This window comes from Eubalaena glacialis, chromosome 9, assembly GCF_028564815.1.
Source record: "Eubalaena glacialis isolate mEubGla1 chromosome 9, mEubGla1.1.hap2.+ XY, whole genome shotgun sequence".
In the NCBI taxonomy this organism is placed as follows: Eukaryota; Metazoa; Chordata; class Mammalia; order Artiodactyla; family Balaenidae; genus Eubalaena; species Eubalaena glacialis.
The window spans coordinates 66,265,162-66,286,487 of record NC_083724.1 but is presented as its reverse complement, the minus strand read 5'-3'; the positions used below and the strand labels follow the sequence as shown (position 1 = coordinate 66,286,487).

The 21,326-nt window shown below is 35.9% G+C and overlaps 1 protein-coding gene across 6 annotated transcripts in view; it reads right to left on the bottom strand.

The window, feature by feature from the left end:
* CCDC171 (coiled-coil domain containing 171) overlaps positions 1-21,326 on the bottom strand; it is a 355,460-nt gene that overhangs the window by 291,321 nt on the left and 42,813 nt on the right. For all 6 annotated transcript variants that reach the window (XM_061199072.1, XM_061199071.1, XM_061199076.1 and 3 more), the window contains 2 exons: positions 18,598-18,788; positions 16,049-16,177 (listed from right to left, as the gene is read on the bottom strand). In XM_061199072.1, coding sequence (XP_061055055.1) covers positions 16,049-16,177; positions 18,598-18,788 — 320 coding nt within the window. The remainder of the gene's footprint in view (positions 1-16,048; positions 16,178-18,597; positions 18,789-21,326) is intronic.

Here is a 21,326-nt window from a genome sequence, read left to right as displayed (position 1 = left end):
GTGGATGGACCTAGAGTCCGTCATACAGAGTGAAGTAAGTCAGAAAGAGAAAAACAAATACTGTATGCTGACACATATATATGGAATCTAAAAAAAAAAAAATGGTTATGAAGAATCTATGGGCAGGACAGGAATAGAGACACAGACATAGAGAATGGACTTGAGGACACAGGGAGGGGCATGGGCAAGCTGGGACGAAGTGAGAGAGTGGCATGGACATATATACACTACCAAATGTAAAATAGCTAGTGGGAAGCAGCTGCATAGCACAGGGAGATCAGCTAGGTGCTTTGTGACCCCCTAGAAGGGTGGGATAGGGAGGGTGGGAGGGAGACGCTAGAGGGAGGGGATATGGGGATATATGTATACATATAGCTGATTCACTTTGTTATACAGCAGAAACTAACACAACATTGTAAAGCAATTATACTCCAATAAAGATGTTTAAAAAATCTGTTTAATACATACTACAATTGAAAATGTAGATAGCTTACTATAATTTTACTCTAGTTCAATTGACCTCTGAGGGTATTTACATAATGTTATAGTTCAACTGACATATATTAGGTTTTCCCTTCTCATTAAAATTTGATTAAAATGTTTAGTAATACAAATGTGTATTGCTCCTTTGTGTGATAAGGAATGATTAGCTTGAATGCCTAATAATGACCCTTGAGAGATTTTTATGTGAGCTCATGGTACTTTAACTATGCTTAGAGCTTTTTAAGTTGCAGCCACTAGATGGCTGTATTTCATTTTCTCTTCAGTGTTCAAGTTTTTAAATCTTTGCTGTACTACTGAAAGAAAAATAACATCAGGTAGTTCTACTTAAATCTCTCTATCTTCTTTTCCAACTAAACTCAGAAATCAGAGTTGAATTTTATGGAAGTTCAAATATAAAGTTAACACACATATCAAAGATATTTTCCACAGTAACTAATCTAGATTCATCTTTCCTACTTAAGGTCTTTGACAAAGCTCTTTTTCCCACCTTCCCCTCACCAGCATAATCTTATTCAAGAACATACAAACATATATTTATACATGCATCCAAGTATCCCTAGCCACTCAAAAGGTGTCATCAGAACCTGAGTGAGAATGTTGCAAGCACCAAATATAATTCTCTATAAAAGATTCTAGTCTGGAAAGTAACCGGCAGTATAGTCCACAGTCAAAGGATGAAGAACAAAATTTACTTTAATTCCTTCTCTCCACATCCCCTCATTTATAATTACTACTCTATAGCCAAGTACACATGAACTCTTAAGAATTATTTTCTGCAGGTAATGGAAACTCCTTAATTGAAGTTCATCAACTTACATGTTTTTAATCTTTAAACTATCATAGATAAGAACAAAGCTAGGTAGCATAGCACGAGTGTGTCAACATTGCCTACAACCAACAGACAGCACTCACCGTTTTTATCATAACACTCAGAAGCAAATGGTATGATGAACAGCCTTATGTAATCTGATTACATCATAAGAGTACCTTCATATATGAAAGCACGTTTAAGACCATTAAATACTACACAAGTATAAGATATCACTATTATTCTATATAATAGGACCTCCTCCTTCAAGCAATCAGTAGTATTAATTCAAATCCACTGTTAAAATACATGCCTCCTTGATTTACAAATACATAATCTCCATCTTTCAACCATTCACTTAGACTACTGTGTACACATTAAAATGAATAAATAGCAATTTACAAGGCCAATCACAAAGTAACACAAATAATTTGAAATAAAAACAAAGTCTATAACCAAAAATACTTATCTCCTAGTTGATGGCAATTATTTCAAACAATATTTATTAAATCAAGTAAAAGAAATTATTCAGGAAGTCTCACAAGATTTATTTATAAGAAAAGATGACTTGTGATTCCCATTCTATTGATAAATAGTATAGAAAGAAAACAATCATTCTAAATACTACACTAATGTATGCCCATCATTCCATGTGAGTTTGAATTTAATCCTATTTAAAAAAACTGGAAAATGAATGGCCGATCAGATAGGGCTTTTACTTTATGATACTTGACTTATATTAAATATTACTTAACAAACAGCTTTCAAATAAAAGTCTTTCAAGATGTAGATGAAAATCTGACCTAAAAATCACAGTTTTAATGCAGAGGTCAAGTAGTCACTAATATTATGTGATAATTACTATACATTATTAGATATGGATATAAACACACCTATATAGTTTTTACTAAAAAAACTGTTTTCCTCAGCGTAGTGTAGTTTTTAGGAATTCTATTCACATACCCAAGAAACTTATATTACATAATAAAGTTAACAGATTACATTAATTAAAATTACCTTGATTGGTTTTCTAATGTTAGACTTACTTGGCATTTCTTGTATAAAGGCTTTTTATATTATATCTTTTTTCCATTTTGCTACACTCAGTTGGCTAAAAAATTTGTATAATATTTTTGCACCTATATTCATGAGTGAGATTGGCTATAATTATCTTTCCTTGTATCCTTGTCAGTTTAGTATCAAGATTATTAGTTTGTTATGTTATCAAGTTTTCATTCTCTGGCAAAGTTTATGTAAGACTGAAATTATTTGCTCCTTGAATGTTTCTTTCTATTCATTGGTGAAGCAGTATGAGCCTGGAATTTTGACAATGACTCAATCAAGTTTTCTACTTCCTACATCTTCTTAAGTTATTTGGGGAAGGTAGAAGGATTTTATCTATCTCTTTCAAATATCCACCAGATAACCCTACAGTGAAGATCATGGTTGAAAGAGCTAACCCAACACTCAAAAAGTTCTAATAAGTTTTTCAGTCCCTCACTCTTAAACATAAGAAAACACAGTACTTGAAAAAATTCCCCAACATGAAAGATGGAATCTAAATCAAATAGGGAGGGCAAAAACATTCCCTGAGAGGAGTATATACAAAGAGAAGAAAACTTCAGAATATCTTCAGAGAACATAAGTAAGTTCCAGAAGGGCAGAGTAAGGACCACCAATAATTCTTTCCTCCATTAAAGTAACAAGAACACTGGCAAAAAATGTCAAAATCAAATTTTTCATAACTGAAAATTAACCAAAGGCTTGCAAAAATCTAAGAAGCATTTATTCAAGAAAATCAGCTGAATCTCAGTAAGAATAGCAAGCTTTATAGCATTTAAACTCGCCCTGGGCTTCCCTGGTGGCGCAGTGGTTGAGAATCTGCCTGCCAATGCAGGGGACACGGGTTCGAGCCCTGGTCTGGGAAGATCCCACATGCCGCGGAGCAACTAGGCCCGTGAGCCACGGCTGCTGAGCCTGCGCGTCTGGAGCCTGTGCTTCGCAACAAGAGAGGCCGCGATAGTGAGAGGCCCGCGCACCGCGATGAAGAGTGGCCCCCGCTCGCCGCAACTAGAGAAAGCCCTCGCACAGAAACGAAGACCCAACACAGCCAAAAATAAAAATAAATAAATTAAACTCGCCCTAATTCCACACTCCCTTCCCCCAACTCCTGGTGGCCTTGAAAATCAACAACCTCAATACAACAGCCAAGACATGGAAATAACCTTAATGTCCATCAATGGATAAATAGATAAATAAAATATGGTATAAAAGTATACAGATGCGTATGTGTATATATTATATACACAGTTGACCCCTGAACAACATGGGTATGTGTTTGAACTGCATGGGTCCATTTATACGTAGATTTTTTTTCAATAAATACATTGGATAATTTTTTGGAGATTTGTGACAAGTTGAAAAAACTCACAAACTGCATAGCCTAGAAATATCAAAAAAATAAGAAAAAGTTAGGTATGTCAAGAATGCATAAAATATGTAGATTCTAATCTATTTTATCATTTACTACCATAAAAAATATATAAATCTATTATAAAACGTTAAAATTTATCAAAACTTATGAACACACAGACTACATGGCCTCGCTCACAGCCGAAAGAAATGTAAACAAACATAAAGATGCAGTATTAAATCATAACTGCATAAAATTAACTGCAGTCCATAGTGTACTACTGTAATAATTTTGTAGCCACCTCCTATGGCATTGCTCAAGTGTTGCAAGTATCTGCTTAAAATGCACATGCTACTCATCTCCACATGAGCAGTTCATCTCTCCAGTAAGCTTCATATCGCAGCAAAAAGTGATCTCTCTCTCGGTTCTCACGTTTTCATTGTGTTTAGTGCAATACCGTAAACCTTGAATAACAACATGGGACCCCTATGAAGTACCACTAGTGATGCTGGAAGTGGCCCCAAGAAGCAAAGAAAAATCATGACATTACAAGAAAAAGCTGAATTACTTGCTGGCACCATAGATTCAGGTCTGCAGCTGTGACTGCCTGCCATTTCAAGATAAATGAATCCAGTGTTAAGGACCATTATAAAAAAAAGAAAAGGAAATTAGTGAGGCCATGGCTGCAGCTACAATAGCAGGTGAGAAAACTTTGCACTTTTGCAATATACCTTTTTTATCTTATATTGAAAAGGCAGCTTTTATGTGGGTGCAGCATTGCTCTGAGAAAGGCATACCTATAGACTCTAATATGATTAGAGAAAAAGCGAAGTCACTATATGACAACTTAAAGCAAAAGGATGGTGAAGGATCTAAAGCTGGAGAATTTAATGCCAGCAAAGAATGGTTTGATAATTTTAAAAAGAGGTTTGGCTTTAAAAATGCCAAGATAACAGAAGAGGCAACTTCTGACAACCAAGAGGCAGCAGACAAGTTCCCAGATGCCTTGAAGAAAATCACTGAGGGCTAAAATATGGCACAAATGAAGTTATCTACAAAACAGAAACAGACTCACTGACATAGAGAACAGACTTGTAGTTACCAAGGGGAAGGGGGGGAGGGAGAGGAATGGACTGGAGTTTGGGGTTAGTAGATGCAAACTATTACATTTAGAATGGATAAACAACAAGGTCCTACTGTAGAGCACAGGGAACTATATCCAATCTCCTGGGATAAACCATAATGGAAAAGAATATTTTTTAAATGTATATTGTGTATAATTGAGTCACTGCTGTACAGCAGAAAATAGCGCAACATTGTAAATCAACTATAATTCAATTTAAAAAAAGAAAATCATTGAGGAGAAACGATATTTGCCTGAACAGGTTTTTAATGCAGACAAAAATGCCCTATTCTGGAAAAAAATGCCCAAAGGACATTTATTCATAAGGAAGAGAAGCAAGCACCAGGGTTTAAGGTAGGAAGGGATAGGCTAACTCTATTGTTTTGTGCAAATGCAGTTGGATTTATGATCAGTACTGCCCTTATCTACAAAGCTGCTAACCCCTGAGCTGCCAGTCCTTTGGTTGTACAACAAGAAGGTCTAAACAACAAGAATACGTTTTCTGCATTGGTTCCATCGATGCTTTGTCCCTGTAGTCAGGAAATACCTTGCCAGTTAGGGACTGCCTTTTAAAGTTCTTTTGTTATTGGACATGCCCCTGGCCACCCAGAACCCCATAAGTTTAACACCAAAGACAATAAAATGGTCCACTTGTCCCAAATACAACATCTCTAATTCAGCCTCTAGATCAGGGGGTCATAAGAACCTTTAACACTCATTATACATGGTACTCTATAGAAAGGATGGTCAGTGCTATGGAAGAAAACCTTGATTGAGAGAACATCATAAAAGTCTGGAAGGATTACAGCATTGAAAAAATGCCATTGTTGTTACAGAAAAAGCTGTGAAAGCCATCAATCCGGAAACAATAAATCCCTGCTACAGAAAACTGTGGCCAGATGTTGTCCATGACTTCACAGAATTTACGACAGAGCCAATCAAGGAAATCATGAAAGAGATCATAGATACGGTTAAAAAAAAAAAAAAAAATGGGGGGGTGAAGGGTTTCAAGATATGAATCTTGGAGAAGTTCAAGAGCTGAGACAGCACACCAGAGGAATTAACAGAAGATTTCCTGCTGGAGGTGAGTGTTTCTAAACCAGTGTCAGATGATAAGGAAGAAGACATAGAAGAAGCAGTGCCAGAAAACAAATTGACATTAGACAATCTGGTAGAAGGGTGCTGATTTCAAGACTGCTTTTGACTTCTTTTACAACATGGACCCTTCTATGACATGGACACTGAAACTAAAGCAAACAATGAAAGAAGAATTGGTATCATATAGAAACATTTTTAGAGAAATGAAAAAGCAAAAATGGCAGACAGAAATGACAATGTATTTCCATAAAGTTACACCAAGTGTGCCTGTCTCTCCTGCCTCCCCTTCCATCTCCTCCATCTCTTCCACCACTGCCACCCCTGAGACAGCAAGACCAACCCCTCCTCCTCCTCCTCCTCAGCCTACTCAACATGAAGATGACAAGGATGAAGACCTTTATATGACCCACTTCCACTTAATGAATAGTAAATAATCATCATGCCATACAGTTAATAAACTTATCTGTTGTGTATGTGTGTGTTTTCGTGTGAAAATTGAATAACTGTACAGCAAGAACTATATGAGATGCTTTTGTCAGCATCATCACCTAAGTATTCATCGCGTTGAACATCATGTGCAAGATCTGTATTGAAGTAGATAGTCTATCCTGACATAGGCACAAGGTGAGTGATATTTACTATAAAATTAATAATGTGCTAGTTTTCTTACTGTTTTATAACTTCGCCTTCAAAGATTCACATTGCCATATAGTACATCTCTCTCTAATAATTGGAGAAACTGAGTATTAGCCCATGATCACAGGTAAGTGGTTTTTTTAATTTAACAATGTTTCCAATACTGTATTATGGAAAGACTGTAATACTGTATGCCGTAAAAATTTTATTTTATAAAAATTTTATAAATTGAATATTAAGATATGATGTACAGCATGATGGCTATAGTTAACATTACCATATTGTATATTTGAAAGCTGCTAAGAGAGTAGATCTTAAAAGTTCTCATCTCAAGAAAAAACAATTTGTAACTGTGTGAGGTAATGGAAGTTAACTAAACTTGTAATCATTTTGCAGTATATACATATATCAAATCATTCATGTTGTACACCTTAAACTTATAGAGTATATATGTCAAGTATGTCTCAATAAAACTGGAAAGAAAAAAAAAACTGTAGCTATGAAACCCAGCACCCTAGCTGCTTTTAATACTAAAAAACATTCAGTAAAACCAGAGCTCAAATATGAGATGAAAAGTGAGACTCTAAGGTCTCAGAAGGTCATATGTAGAAAGAGCAGAAAGAGGGCACCACCAGTTAAACAGATTGGATCAAAGCTACCCAATCATCTCTGCTTGCTCCTGAAATCCCACTTAAATGAAGATAGAATAAAAATGAGTGGCAGAGGGACTTCCCTGGTGGCGCAGTGGTTGGGAGTCGGCCTGCCAATGCAGGGGACACGGGTTTGAGCCCTGGTCTGGGAAAATCCCACATGCCGCGGAGCAACTAAGATGCAACTAAAAAGAAAGCCCGTACGCAGCAATGAAGACCCAACGCAGCTGAAAATTAATTGATTAATTAATTTAAAAAGAAAGTGAGGGCTTCCCTGGTGGCGCAGTGGTTGAGAATCTGCCTGCCAATGCAGGGAACACGGGTTCGAGCCCTGGTCTGGGAGGATCCCACATGCCGCGGAGCAACTAGGCCCGTGAGCCACAATTACTGAGCCTGCGCGTCTGGAGCCTGTGCTCCGCAACAAGAGAGGCCGCGATAATGAGAGGTCCGCGCACCGCAATGAAGAGAGGCCCCCACTTGCCATAACTAGAGAAAGCCCTCGCACAGAAACGAAGACCCAACACAGCCATAAATGAATAAATAAAATAAACAAAAATTAAAAAAAAAAAATGAGTGGCAGAAAAGATGACAGCCAACAAGAGATGTCAAAAGCAAATTTGCAAGATGGAAAGTAAATGGACAAGTGATAAATGACAGGTTTCAGCTTTCTGAACTTTGTTAAATACTCAAAAAGGGAAGAGCCTAATAGCAAGCTGAATTCACATCCATAAAAGATCAGAAATTGGGAGCAGCAATCATCCCTGAAGCCAAGCCATGGGGTAGCAATGAATACAGAACACTGTTGGAAGCCTCTGTAAGCAGCAGTTAGTTATGTCCTCAGATCTCCTCTGCCAACTCCCTCCCTGACAAAGTCCCCTCTCCATCCTGGAAAAAGAGAAAGTTTATTTACTAACAAGAAAGGTTGCCCCAAAAAGGTTCTGAGGTCATGAAAACCAGACACAACTGAAGGTCAGGGTAAGACACCTTATTAAAAATTAGGAGATTGGGAAATAGTGGGCAGTGAGACTTCACGGCTCCCTTTCTCTCTTCAGCTCCCAGGACATTGACTCCTACACTTAAGGTGCTATAAGCACAAGGAGGAGACTAGAAGACTCCTTTGTGGGGAAACCACCAGTCCAAGGGAAAAGAGCTGCAGATCCTGGCATTTTTAAGGTTCCCCAATTAAATGGAAGGGCTCCACATACGCAGAGCTTTCTCCCAGCTTTTTAGTGCTTCCTTCTTAAAAATGAACATACAGCCAAGGATCAGCAGACATTTGAGGAAAGCTTCTCATGTGAGACTCAGACAAATGGGGTCAAACACTCAGAAAAAACAAAGACAATCTAGGGGGGAAGAATGAGGGGAACCACCTTCAAAGCAAGTATGACTTCCATCCTCAGAGAGCTAAAATAAGGTATTACAAACATGAAATAAGAAGACTCTACTATAAAAATGTATAGCCAAAAGACAAGAAACAGCTCTTGGAAATTAAAAACCCAAAAGCAGAAATGAGAATTCAAAAGAAAAGTTGCTATATAAAATTGAAGAAGTCTCCTCAAAAATAGAACAAAAATATAAAAGGATGGAAAACAGAACAAATTAAGGATGTCAATTTATGCCGAACGGACCTATAAATCCAATTCAATTCCAATAAAAATTACAGCAAGGTTTCTTGGTGGAATGTAACAAGCCAATTCTCAAATTCACATGGAAGATTAAAAGGATAAGAATAACTCTCCTCCTCACCCCCCCCCAAAAAAAATATTAAGAATATGGAGAAGGGAACTTGCCCTATCTGATTTACTCTAAAGCCATGGTAAATAAAACAGTTTAGTATTGGTTCAGAAATAGACCAACATGTAAGTGAAACAGAACAGAGCACCAGGAACCAAACCTTAGATATAAAGGAACTTGAAATATGACAGAGATGACATTTTAAATCAATAAGTGGTAACAGAATAGACAAGTGAATAACTAGTACAGGGACATTTGGTTATCCATTTGGAAAAAATAAAATTAGACCCTCCCTCATGCTCTATACAGAAAAATATATTTTTCTTTATGACTTTAGATTATACAAGACATAAAAAGCACTATCAATAAAGGAAAAAACTGATACATTCAACTACATTAAAATTTAAAAGTGCACATCAAACACAATGTGGATTGTCTCCACGTCTCCACAAAGAGGAAAAAGATGTTTGCCATGGAGATTTAAGTAACCAAGCAACCAAATATATTAAAAACTCTTATAAATCAGTAAGAATATACAAACAATCCAAAAGGAAAAGGGGAAAATATATAAAATTGCAGTTCACAAAAGAAGAAACATGAATGGCCAATAAACATAACATGCTCCACGTCAGGGAAACAGAAATTTAAGCAAGAGCGAGAGACAATTTCACATGCATCCTATTGCAAAATAAATTAAATCTGGGGACTTCCCCGGTGGTCCAGTGGTAAAGGGTCCACCTTCCAGTGCAGGGGACCCAGGTTCGATCCCTGGTCGTGGAACTAAGATCCCACCTATGCCGCAGGGCAACTAAGCCCGAGCGCCACTACTGGGCCCGCACTCCTCAACTAGAGGGCCCGCGTGCGGCAAACTACAGAGCCCATGCTCTCTGGAGCCTGCGCGCAACTAGAGAGAGAAAAAAACCCGCATGCCACAACTAGAGAGAAGCCCGCGTGCCCCAACAAAAGATCCTGCATGTCTCAACTAAGACCCGACGCAGACAAAAATAAATTTAAATAGAAATTAAATCTGAAAAATACCAAGAGTTCAAGAGACTGCAAGGGAAGAGAAACTCTTCTCTCAAATTGATACAACCCCTCGGGAGAATAATTTAGCATATATTTTACCTCTTAATAATTGCATACACACTAAATACATCCCACATAAACAAAAATATTTGATGTTCATGGAAGCATTGTCTGCAATAATTGAAACTTGGAAAGAACTTAAATCTCAATCAATCCAGTAATGGATAAACTAATTATGACATATGCATAGGATAAAATACTATAGATCAGTTAAATTGAATGAACCAGAGATAGTTTATTAACTTGGCTAAGTCTCAAAAACACAAGTGAGAAAGACAAGTTGGACAAAGACTCATACTGTGTGATACTGTATGTATATTTTAAAAATACACAAAATACTAAAAAAATGATATATCGTCAATGTTTACAGACAGAAAATTAAACACCAACTTCAGAATGATGGTTATCTTTTGGCGGTGAGGTGGTAGTGGGATGGTGAAGTGATTCAGTCTTCACTGATATAAAATTTGTTATGAATTCTTAAGCAAATATGACAAACACATGATCTAGATGGTAAGTGTTGGCTATATTAATGGTATTGGTTGGTTATATTGAGTATTAATTATATATTATATATTAATCCCTATTATTTTTTGTATGTTCAAATATTTATAATAGGTGTATGGTTTAATCAATGCATTCCATGTCTGGAGTATATTATAACATAAAAGAAAATTCCAAAAGAACTGTAAAATACCTCATGCAGTTATACATCAAAATTAACTTGCCTGCTCCTAAATAAATTTTTTTAATTTTTGTCACAGAATTTATTTTCTCATCAAACCAAAGCTACCTGGATCCTTACAGTGAAGTGTGTGTGTGTGTGTGTGTGTGTGTGTGTGTGTGTGTGTGTGTGTGTGTGTGTGTAACAAATAAAATCACATTAAGGATAGAGGAAATTGAGTGAGTTTTTCTTTTTGCCACTAGAGGGAGGTGTTGAACTTACAGTGTTTTAAAATGGAGCTTGTTTTTGAACTGACATTTAACATCAAAGTAAACCACACTGTGCTCTTAGAAAATAAACTTGCTTTCTTTCCACACCTTCCAGAAACATAGCCCCAAAAGTATAATTCTTTATACTTACTCATATAAACACTATTTTTGAACTCCAAAATATGGTTTCAAGTCTGAAGGATTAAAGTAGTTAGAAACATATCAGAGCTAAAGTACTCCCCCTTCCTAACTTATGAAATATATCAATATAGATATAGTTACAACCTTAGTCTAGTACATGGTTATCTCTCTAAAACCCCAAAGCCAGCATAGTTCTACAATCAAAAATAGTGTTTACTACTGTAGAGTATAAACTAGTACTAACTTTATGTAATACCTATCACAAATTATAAATCCATAAACTTGAAGACCAAGCAATTATACTTCTAGGCATTTACACAGCTAAATCACATGTACAACAGAGCAAAGATATGGACAAGAATGTTAGTGAATCATTTTAAATTAAAGCAAAAAATTTTGAAGGAAATAAAGTGTCTATCAATAAGGGATTTGTTAAATGTATTAGGAACTTCCACATGACAGAAAAGCTCGCAAACACTACAAGAATAGTGTAAGAATATCAAAAGGTGGACGCCAAATATTACTGAGGCATATTTATGTAAATATAATAATATATGATTATACACCCTTAGATGAGAAGTAGGACTGGAGCGGGCAGGTTTGCGGGGCAGGGGGGGATTCCTTCACTTTGTGCTTTTAAATTTCCCTAAATTCGGGGCATTTTTACAATAAGAACACTATTATGTAATTTTATAAACTGAATATTAAGATATTTCCTGTTTGGAAACAACAGGCAGTACCAGTGCCAGACTGACTTTCTATGCCATTTGCTTACAAAGGGCACCAGCAGACAGTTTCCCAGGAAGCTACAAAGAAAAGCTCCTTGCTACCCTAGATCATTTAAGGCAAAACTCTGAAATACTTCGTTTTCATGCAACTTACTCCAAGCTGTCCCTAGATCACAACTGTGCTTACCAGGTCAATCTCTGACATGTTGTACCCCCCCAATCCCTAGCTGCTGTCTCATCATACAGCCAATGATTGATGCCCACACCTAGTCTGATACCTTCCTTTACCCCCTCGCCCCCCCACTCTTCCTCCTCCTTCTTCAGTCTGCGGTATTATTTTCAGTCTACATTTCCCACGCTCTTTTGCCATCACAAACTCTCCCACCCCTTGATCACTAGATATATAAACCAAATTTAGTCAGTGAATGAGGAAAGGGTCACTTTGTTCCCTGGCTTAGTTACAGAATTTTGGAAATAAAATAAATATGAAAAACATACATTCATCTTCTAAATGCTTTCAATCCTACTGATGAGTTATACATTGAAATGAACTATAAAAATGACAAAGGAAAGAGCATGATGGTTTACCACTGCATGTCCCACACTGCCTACAATAGAAAAGCTCATGGCTAATAAGCATCCTCAAAGTTCACATTGCTATTGCAGAAAACAAAGAAATAAATAAAAACAAAACAAATGTTCATTTTAAATAAAAATTTTAAATAAATAGAGATAAAAAATAACATATTTTTTCCAAGATCAATATAAACACATCATTCTAAAATTACCATGGCTTTGCTTTGGTTTGAAATTTCAAATAATGCTAAAGACATGGAATTTTTAAGTTTATCAAAAGAGGACAGGCATTTAAAAAATGAAAAACACTTTCTTAAAATGAGGTAACTCCATTAATATTCCAGAGAAGTACACCTCTATTCAGCGCTTCAATTACTGGGAAAGAAAGGAGACATGGCATAAAATTAAGATTTGCTTTTTATAGTGAGCCTGAATTCTAAAGCCCAGATGAGAGAAATATTATACCAGCTTTGTCTGTTAAAGATGGGGTTCCATGTAGGTTTATTTAAAACTTATTTTAAAAACTGAATTCCCTTAGAGAGCTACACAAAAGAACACTATGTGATACTAACACCTAATTATAGGATGGAAACCTGAACCCATCAACAGCCAATAGAGAGAGGAGAGAATTTCCATCTATCCCTCAAGTTGTTTTAAAAAAGACTTCTTTAAAATATAAAAGGTTTCTAAGCTTGCTTTATAAAAGGAAAAGCAGTTTTCTTTTGTTAAAATAAAAAGGACAAGAAATTGAGAGACAGTGTTCTGAACATTTTGGTTACAGAGTACAATAAAATCTATCTCACAGAAGGTGGTAGTAACTAAGGAGTATATTCCCCTATTCTTCCCACACATAATAATTAAAGATTGATACAGAATTTCAAATTCTCTTAATACTTTATAATACAAAGTCTGATGTAACCACATACATTTCATGTGAGATTTACAGGACTGACCAGGAAACTGTATCAAAATCACATCATTCACACATTTAAATACAGGTCTCTGCATCATATTCTATAAGTTTCGGGCTTCTGACTGGTAGCACTGGAAATTTCTGAGTATTTAAAAAAAAAAGGGGGGGGTTTGGGACTTCCCTGGTGGCACAGCAGTTAAGAATCCACCTGCCAATAAAGGGGACACGGGTTCGAGCCCTGGTCCAGAAAAATCCCACATGCCGTGGAGCAACTAAGCCCATGTGCCACAACTACTGAGCCTGCGCTCTAGGGCCCACATGCCGCAACTACTGAGCCCACGTGCTGCAACTACTGAAGGCCGTGTGCCTAGAGCCCGTGCTCCACAACAAGAGAAGCCACAATGAGACACCCGCATGCCAGAACAAAGAGTAGCCCCCACGAGCCGTAACTAGAGAAAGCCCACGCACAGCAGTGAAGACCCAACGCAGCCAAAAAATAATAAATAAATAAATAATAAAAGGGTTATTTTCATTTACTTACGTGTACTTGTTTGTTCTAGGTAACCCTGAAGACAATTATCAACAACAGCTCAAATGTCCTCTGCTCTGTGGTGATCTCCCCAAGCTCCCAGGCAATTAATTCATTTCTCTTTTATGATCCCATAGCATTTTGTTCAAAATGTTATTATATTACAATATATTTTCTCTCTTTACATGTCTCTCCATGTTGAGATATCTTTTAGGACAGAAATCATATCTTAATCAATTTTATATCTTCAGGACCCACAGGAGGAACTCAGAAAGTACTTAGGGAATGAATAAATGAACGAGTGACTGAATGAATGAGAGAACTAACTATACAAATTACAAGCAGACTCTAAAAATAACAGGAGCTAAAAATAGAGCTATCATATGATCCTGCAATCCCACGCCTGGGCATATACCGGGAGAAAAACATGGTCCGAAAGGATTCATGCACCCCAGTGTTCATTGCAGCGCTGTTTACAATAGCCAAGACATGGAAACAATCTAAATAAATGTCCATCGACAAAAGAATGGATAAAGAAGATGTGGTACATATATACAATGGAATATTACTCAGCCATTAAAAAGAATGAAATAATGCCATTTGCAGCAACATGGATGGACCTAGAAACTGTCATACTGAGTGAAGTAAGTCAGACAGAGAAAGAGAAATATCGTGTGTGATACCGCTTATGTGTGGAATTGTAAAAAAAAAAAAGATACAAATGAACTTATTTACAGAAGAGAGAAAGATTCACAGACTTTGTTGTATACCTGAAACTAACACAACATTGTTAATCAACTATACTCCAATATAAAATAAAAAGTTAAAGAAGCAAGTAAATAAATGGGGTTACTAATAAGGCATAAGTTATTCATGTTGTTAGACAAATTTGAAGTCATGGCCTTAGAGAGTTCAAGTCTACTAATAAAGAGTATAATTAGTTTTATATCATAAGAAAATCTGAAAATATATTTACCATTACCTCTGCTTAATTTATTTCCAGTGGTTGGTGCATGTATGACAAATAAAGCCTTTATAAAATCTCAAAAACAAATAAAATAACATAAAATAAAAAAATAAAAATACTAAGAGGTCTAAAGAGTGACTGTCTTTCCAAATTCCACAGAGGGAGAGACTGGGAAGAAAAGCATTGCCCAAGGATTGGGAAAGATATGATTTTGTTGGTATTCTGAACACTTACATATACAACAAATTCAGTATTTCCACTGTTTACTGCCAGCTTTCACTATTAAAGAAATAAGGTGCTTTCTATTCTCTGCAGGTTTTGGGCTGCCTTCATCTCACAAAATTGTTCCTAACACAAAGCAACTCTAAAATTTATTTTAGATGGATATTTTTCATTCTGTAAAGAATGCATATCTTTGACATCTATATAAAGACTATATTTCAATTTGTCATTTTGTGTAGAAAAAATGTTTGTCTTACCACAGAATAAGTAAGAGAAGAAATGATGGAAATACATTTGAAATTTTAAATTAGTTGGTTAGTGAATGAACAGTTTTAATTTCTCCTACCTCTCCTTCAAAATAATTTACATATAATCTCTTGAAAGAATGCAAAGTGCACAGGAGTAAAAATCTGGAGACTTGTAGTCTTTTCCCACACTAATCACTCAGTCTATGATCTGAGTAAATCACAAATTGCCATCTGCTCATCTATAATGGGGATTAGATGTAATCAGTGATTTTCAAATTGTACTACTCAAGGCCTGGGGGATTCTGTGGCTTTGCGGGGGAAGAGGTTAAAAGAACATGATTAAGAATCTGTACTTCTTAAAAAGAGTTCAAAAAAAAATCACTATATTGTATGATTTATAAGCATCCTCTAATACCCAAAATCTGATTATTCTATTTCTTTATGTTGTTAAAGACTGCTAAGTCTCATATTTTAAATTGGAAAACTAAATGCCAAATGTATATGTGTCCTTTAAAAATCAAATAATTTATGCAGTAGAAGTCACCCAACTCTAATTCTAATAATATCTTTTGGAAACAGTTGCCCATATTGTCTTGTAACTACAAATGAAACACGGCCTTCCAGAGAGCAAAGACTAGGAATTATTTTTTCCTTGAGTAAGCGAGTCAATTATCACACTAATGTAATTTTTAATTTCATAAGCATTAAAAAGACATATGTATTATTATTTTTAAAATACCTGTACTATAAATTGTAACTCTCTTCTTTCTGCTTCCCATTGTTCTGCTTGTAATCTAAACTCCTCCAATGCTGTCTCCCTGATATGAGACTCCATCTCATTCTTCTCCTGATGTTTCTCCAGCGCTTCCTTTACGTGAATAAAATCTTGTTTTAGTATTAGATCAATAAAAGTTATCTTTCTTCCTTCATCCACAATTTAAATATACAAAGGGCTCTCCTTACCTATACAGACTGTTAAAACTCATTATAATTTGTTAAAATCATTAATTAATAGAATAATTATATTTTGATCATCAGAACGTATATGTGAATAAGAAGCTATGGTTACCCATTTAATTTAAGCGTTTCATATATATATCTATATATTGATAGATATAAATAGATATAGATATTTAACCCAATTTTTCCAAAAAATTTAACTGCAGGGGATTGAACAAAATGCATCATATGATAGAGACAAAACAAAGTAGATTGTTTGGCATATATGTAATCTATATGTAAAGGAGATAATATGGAAAGCTCTAATTAGCTATAGAAAGACTATTTGGATTATCCCTGATAATTTATATATAAATCTGACAAAGAACACCATATTTACAAAAGGGGAGAAGGAGGAGTTTTGTGCAACAAATCAGTATAAGGAAACTCTAGAGTGTTAAAAATTTGAAAAGTCAAAAAAATTTTTTTTAGGTTTAGACTATTAACTAATTTCTAGTTCTACAGATAAACAATATTTGCAAGAGGTTTTTCTTCTGGGGTTATCTTAGTTGTACTACATTTACAAGATCTAATCTGGTTCAAAATCTTAGAAGTATAAAATGCAGGTTTCCCAAGAAGCCCAATTTTCTAAACTATAGGGTTTAAAACTAAGTCTGCATTAACACAAGGAGAAAGATTCTGTGGTTTATATGAGAGAGAGGGAAAGCCTCCTGTGTCCTTATAAACTGTAGCATGGTTCTGCATAATAAAGACTGCCCTCCCAGCTTTCACTAATGGAAAGCCAACAGGAGGAGCCTTGAGGCTTTTTCCCCTTAGGGCAAAACAGTGACTCCTCTTCACCCTCAAAGGTCTCTGTGCAGATTAGTTCAAAGCCAATTGTATAAAATCAAAGCAAAGTTCTCCTACCAAATAGGTGATCAAGATCTATAACAGATCTTGAGATGCAGGCTGATTGACCATAAGGAATGCTGCCACCATTACCCTCTTTCCCCATAGCTCTAGACATTTCATGTGGAGAAGTTTATACAAAGCAGTTCAGGGACTTGTAGTTCCAGGTGCCACCTAAACTCCCCCCATTCAAATACTAATGGAGCCCTTGTATATGCCAGGCACTGTTCCAGGGTCTAGGAATATTACAATAAAGAGAAGAGAAAATTGTGACTGTTGACATGCAGGAAATCAAAAGAAGATATGCTGACAATGTCAGGGAACCTTTGTGCTGAAACTTTTACATTTAACAAATGCTTTTGTAAAATTATTTTTAGTGAAGATTTATTTCCAATATTCTGAAAAGCCATTTACGCCAGTGGTAAATGTAGAGCATTTTTATCATGTAATTTTTTAAATAAATTTATTTATTTATTTATTTTTGGCTGAGTTGGGTCTTTGTTGCTGCACACGGGCTCTCTCTAGTTGCAGCGAGCGGGGGCTACTCTTCACTGTGGTGCACGGGCTTCTCATTGCGGTGGCTTCTCTTATTGCGGAGCATGGGCTCTAGGCAAACGGGCTTCAGTAGTTGTGGCTCACAGGCTCTAGAGCGCAGTCCCAGTAGTTGTGGCACGCGGGCTTAGTTGCTCTGCAGCATGTGGGATCTTCCTGGACCAGGGCTCGAACCTGTGTCCCCTGAATTGGCAGGCAGATTCTTGACCACTGCACCACCAGGGAAGCCCTATCATGTATTTTTAAATTTAAATTGGTACTTCCAAAAAGTGGCAAATACAGACAATTCAAAATCTATCTTTTAAGTGGGTGGCAACTTCAACATTAAACCATACTTTTACTTTAGAGACTAAAAAGGAACAAAAAATGGGAGAATAAATAGCTCACAATAATTTCAATAAAAGGTCATCAAATATTTATATACCGTGCCTATATAGAATGTACTCTACACAGATAATGAAGTTTACATCAGATACATAAAAAATTTTCTATATTTATTGCATATTCAGGTCAAAATCTGGGGCCTACATTTCTAAAATTACAAATTTTCATGTTGCTGGACCAAAAGGGTTGTGGGTTCTTATCTTCTTACAGTATGCCCATATAAGTGAGTTTTTTTCTTTTTTTGATCAGAGATCTCAAACTGTTTTTCACAAAAGAAACAGTATATATATTAATATATTGCTAAAGCATATAAAAAACAGACCTGCAAAAATGCCCCTAAAAAGGAAAGAAGAGAGGGAGAAAGGAAGGGAGTTAGGCGGGGTGGGGAAGAAATTAGATTTTCTTGCTTTCTGGTATTTTCCTTTCCAAAAATAACTTCAAATAATGTATAATACGTATCAATAAATATTAAATATAGAAAAATTCCTTCATAAAATATTTTACCTGTACACTTTTCTCTAGTCTGCTTTTTTCTTTCATAAGTAAATCATATTTTTGATTGCAGTTTTGAATTATATTGTCTCTTTCCTCCAAATCACATTCAAATCTTCTGCATTCTTCTTTCCATTTCTGCTGGGAAGTCTGGAATGCTTTCTCCATCTCACTTGCCTTTCCCTGAAGTTCTGCATTCTGAGCTATTAAAAATATAAAAGAATAATAGGTATATTTACAACCATAAATTAAAACCGTAGGAGTTCAGAAACCTAGGCATTGGAGCTGATTTCATTTACAGCATGATATTAAGACAAAACATTTAACCACTTCATACCAGTGAACTCTTGAAAAGCTCCTGTCCCAAAACCAATCTATTCTACAATTTCTCAATCTCTTCTTCCCCTCCAGACAGAGGTGATTTTGCTGTGAAATGGTTATGACATATTCCTAGAGGCACGCCCAAGTTTAGATGCACCAGCTGCAACTCAAACGCTTTTTCTCCTATTCAAGAAAATAAATCAAAATTTTTTTTAACTGTGACATATAATAGGGCTACTTTTTAAAAAGACTTGATAGATTACAAATTTTGATTTTTGACTTGGCAACAAGTTAGTTGTGGCATATCTTACACTTGATACTGTCACAAAATTGAGGTTGGGAACCCTAGAACTATAGCTCTTTACTCCCCCAAAGTTAGGCTCGATTCACCTCTCATCCTAGTATTACCTCAACAATAACCATCACTTCCCAACTCACTATGGCTGCTGTTCTGTCTCAGCACCTAGAAAGAAGTGATGAAAGGCTTCCAGGTCTGGCTGCATCACCTACCACCTGATTAAACCTCCCTGACTCTCTAACCCTCAGTGGGAATAAAGTTGTTGTAAAGATAAAAATGAGGAAATATGTACAAACGTACTTGTTAAACAAACCAAAAAAAAAAGCCAGTTGGTAGTATTATTTTTAAATTATATTTGTGTTTTGAATGGATCATATGTTCAAAATACAAAAGTTATTATCAAAGGTACAAAAAGTCTCCCTCCCATCCAGTTACTCTCTCTACAAGACATTATTGTATGGTTTAGTATCCTGTATTGCAGGTAAAAAGTTTGAGGCCATTTTCATTCCTGTTCCTTTGCATCTGGCTTATTTTTCTTTCTTTTCCTTTTCTTTTCTCTTTGAAAGCTTTAGGATCTTTTTTTGGTCTCTATTTTTCTGTAATTTCATAATGCTATGCCTTCACATGGGTCTATTTTTTTCCACTATGGTGAATATTCTGTGGACCCTTTCAATCTGGCTACTCATATCCTTCAGCTCTGAGATTTTTTTTAAGTAATTTCATTGATCATTTATCCCTCTCTGTTTTCTCTCTTATCTCTTTCTTTCAATATTACCTATTATTCAGATTGGCCCTCAAAGTTTCTTGCCTCTTCTCTCCTATTTTTCCACCTTTGTCTTTTTTACTCTAATTTTGGGATATTTCTTCCATCTTCATCTTCCAATGCTTCTACTGATATTTTTCATTTCTGATTTCACATTTTTAATTTCTAAGAGCTTTCTTTTTTTTATACCACCTGGTTCTTGCATCATGGATGGAATATATTCTTTTTCAGCTCTGAGGATATTAATAATGCTTATTTGTTAAATCTTCTCCTTGCAGAGTTTCTGATTCTTCCAAATTATTTTTTTCTCTCCATTTTAGAGGCTTTCCACAAGTATCTGTTAATTCTTGGCTGCCTGCTCCCAATTAAGTGTAACTATAAGGGTGACACACCTTTTATACATCCACATAACCACTACCTAGATTCTGCGCTTCAGGATGAAACTTGATAACTGTGGTCTGATAAAAGTAGGCCATTTATTAGGAAATCCCCAACATCAGTATCATTAGGTTTTTCCTCTTGGCTTGGTCAGAGGACCCATGGAAGAGTTTTCCAAGCTCCCACATGAAGTGTAGAAATCTCAGTGCTAGCTTTTGGGAAAGTCAATAGAAAAAAGGAAGCTTGCAGGAATAGTTCCTCAATATTTAACATTGAGTATGTTATCTTCCTGTTTTTGCCAGTCTGGAGACCCTGTATTTTATCATCTCCAGATATTAAGCCCCCCGAATTACACTAGGAAGTGGGAGCAATCCCAGAATATCATACTCTTGGGAAGGGGATCTAAGAACCTAAGTGCCTCTAGAGCAAACAGATTTCATCTAACCCTCTTTATTTTACTTCTGCTATTCCAATTCCCAATTCCAAAGGTAGCTGGTACTTCCCGTTCATAAGCCTTTGATCATCTAACAAGTTGTGTGCCAGCTTTCCCAACCCCTGGCTTAGGATTCTGACGTCTCAGGTCTGCTAAGTCAGTTGTCCCTCATCCATTCATTTTCCAGCTTCCAAAATTTTCTCTCTTGTCTCCTCTCTCAATCATTATGAGATTATCTCTTTTAATATCCCATAACTCCATCAGGTTGTTTTTTATTCTACCCTCAATATTTTATCATATATCTAAAGTTTAAAGTATTGTAAAATGAACACCTGTAAACCCCAGACTAGACTCTACGATTGTTAACATTTTGCCATACGTATTTTCTTTACCACACATTCATCCATCTATCCGTGCATCCACTCATTTTTTTCATCCATCAGACCATACTTTTTTATGCATTTCAAAACAAGTTGCAAATAAAAGTACATTTCACTGCTGAATAATTAAGCATTCATATCAATAATATAGAATTCAATTTTTTTTGC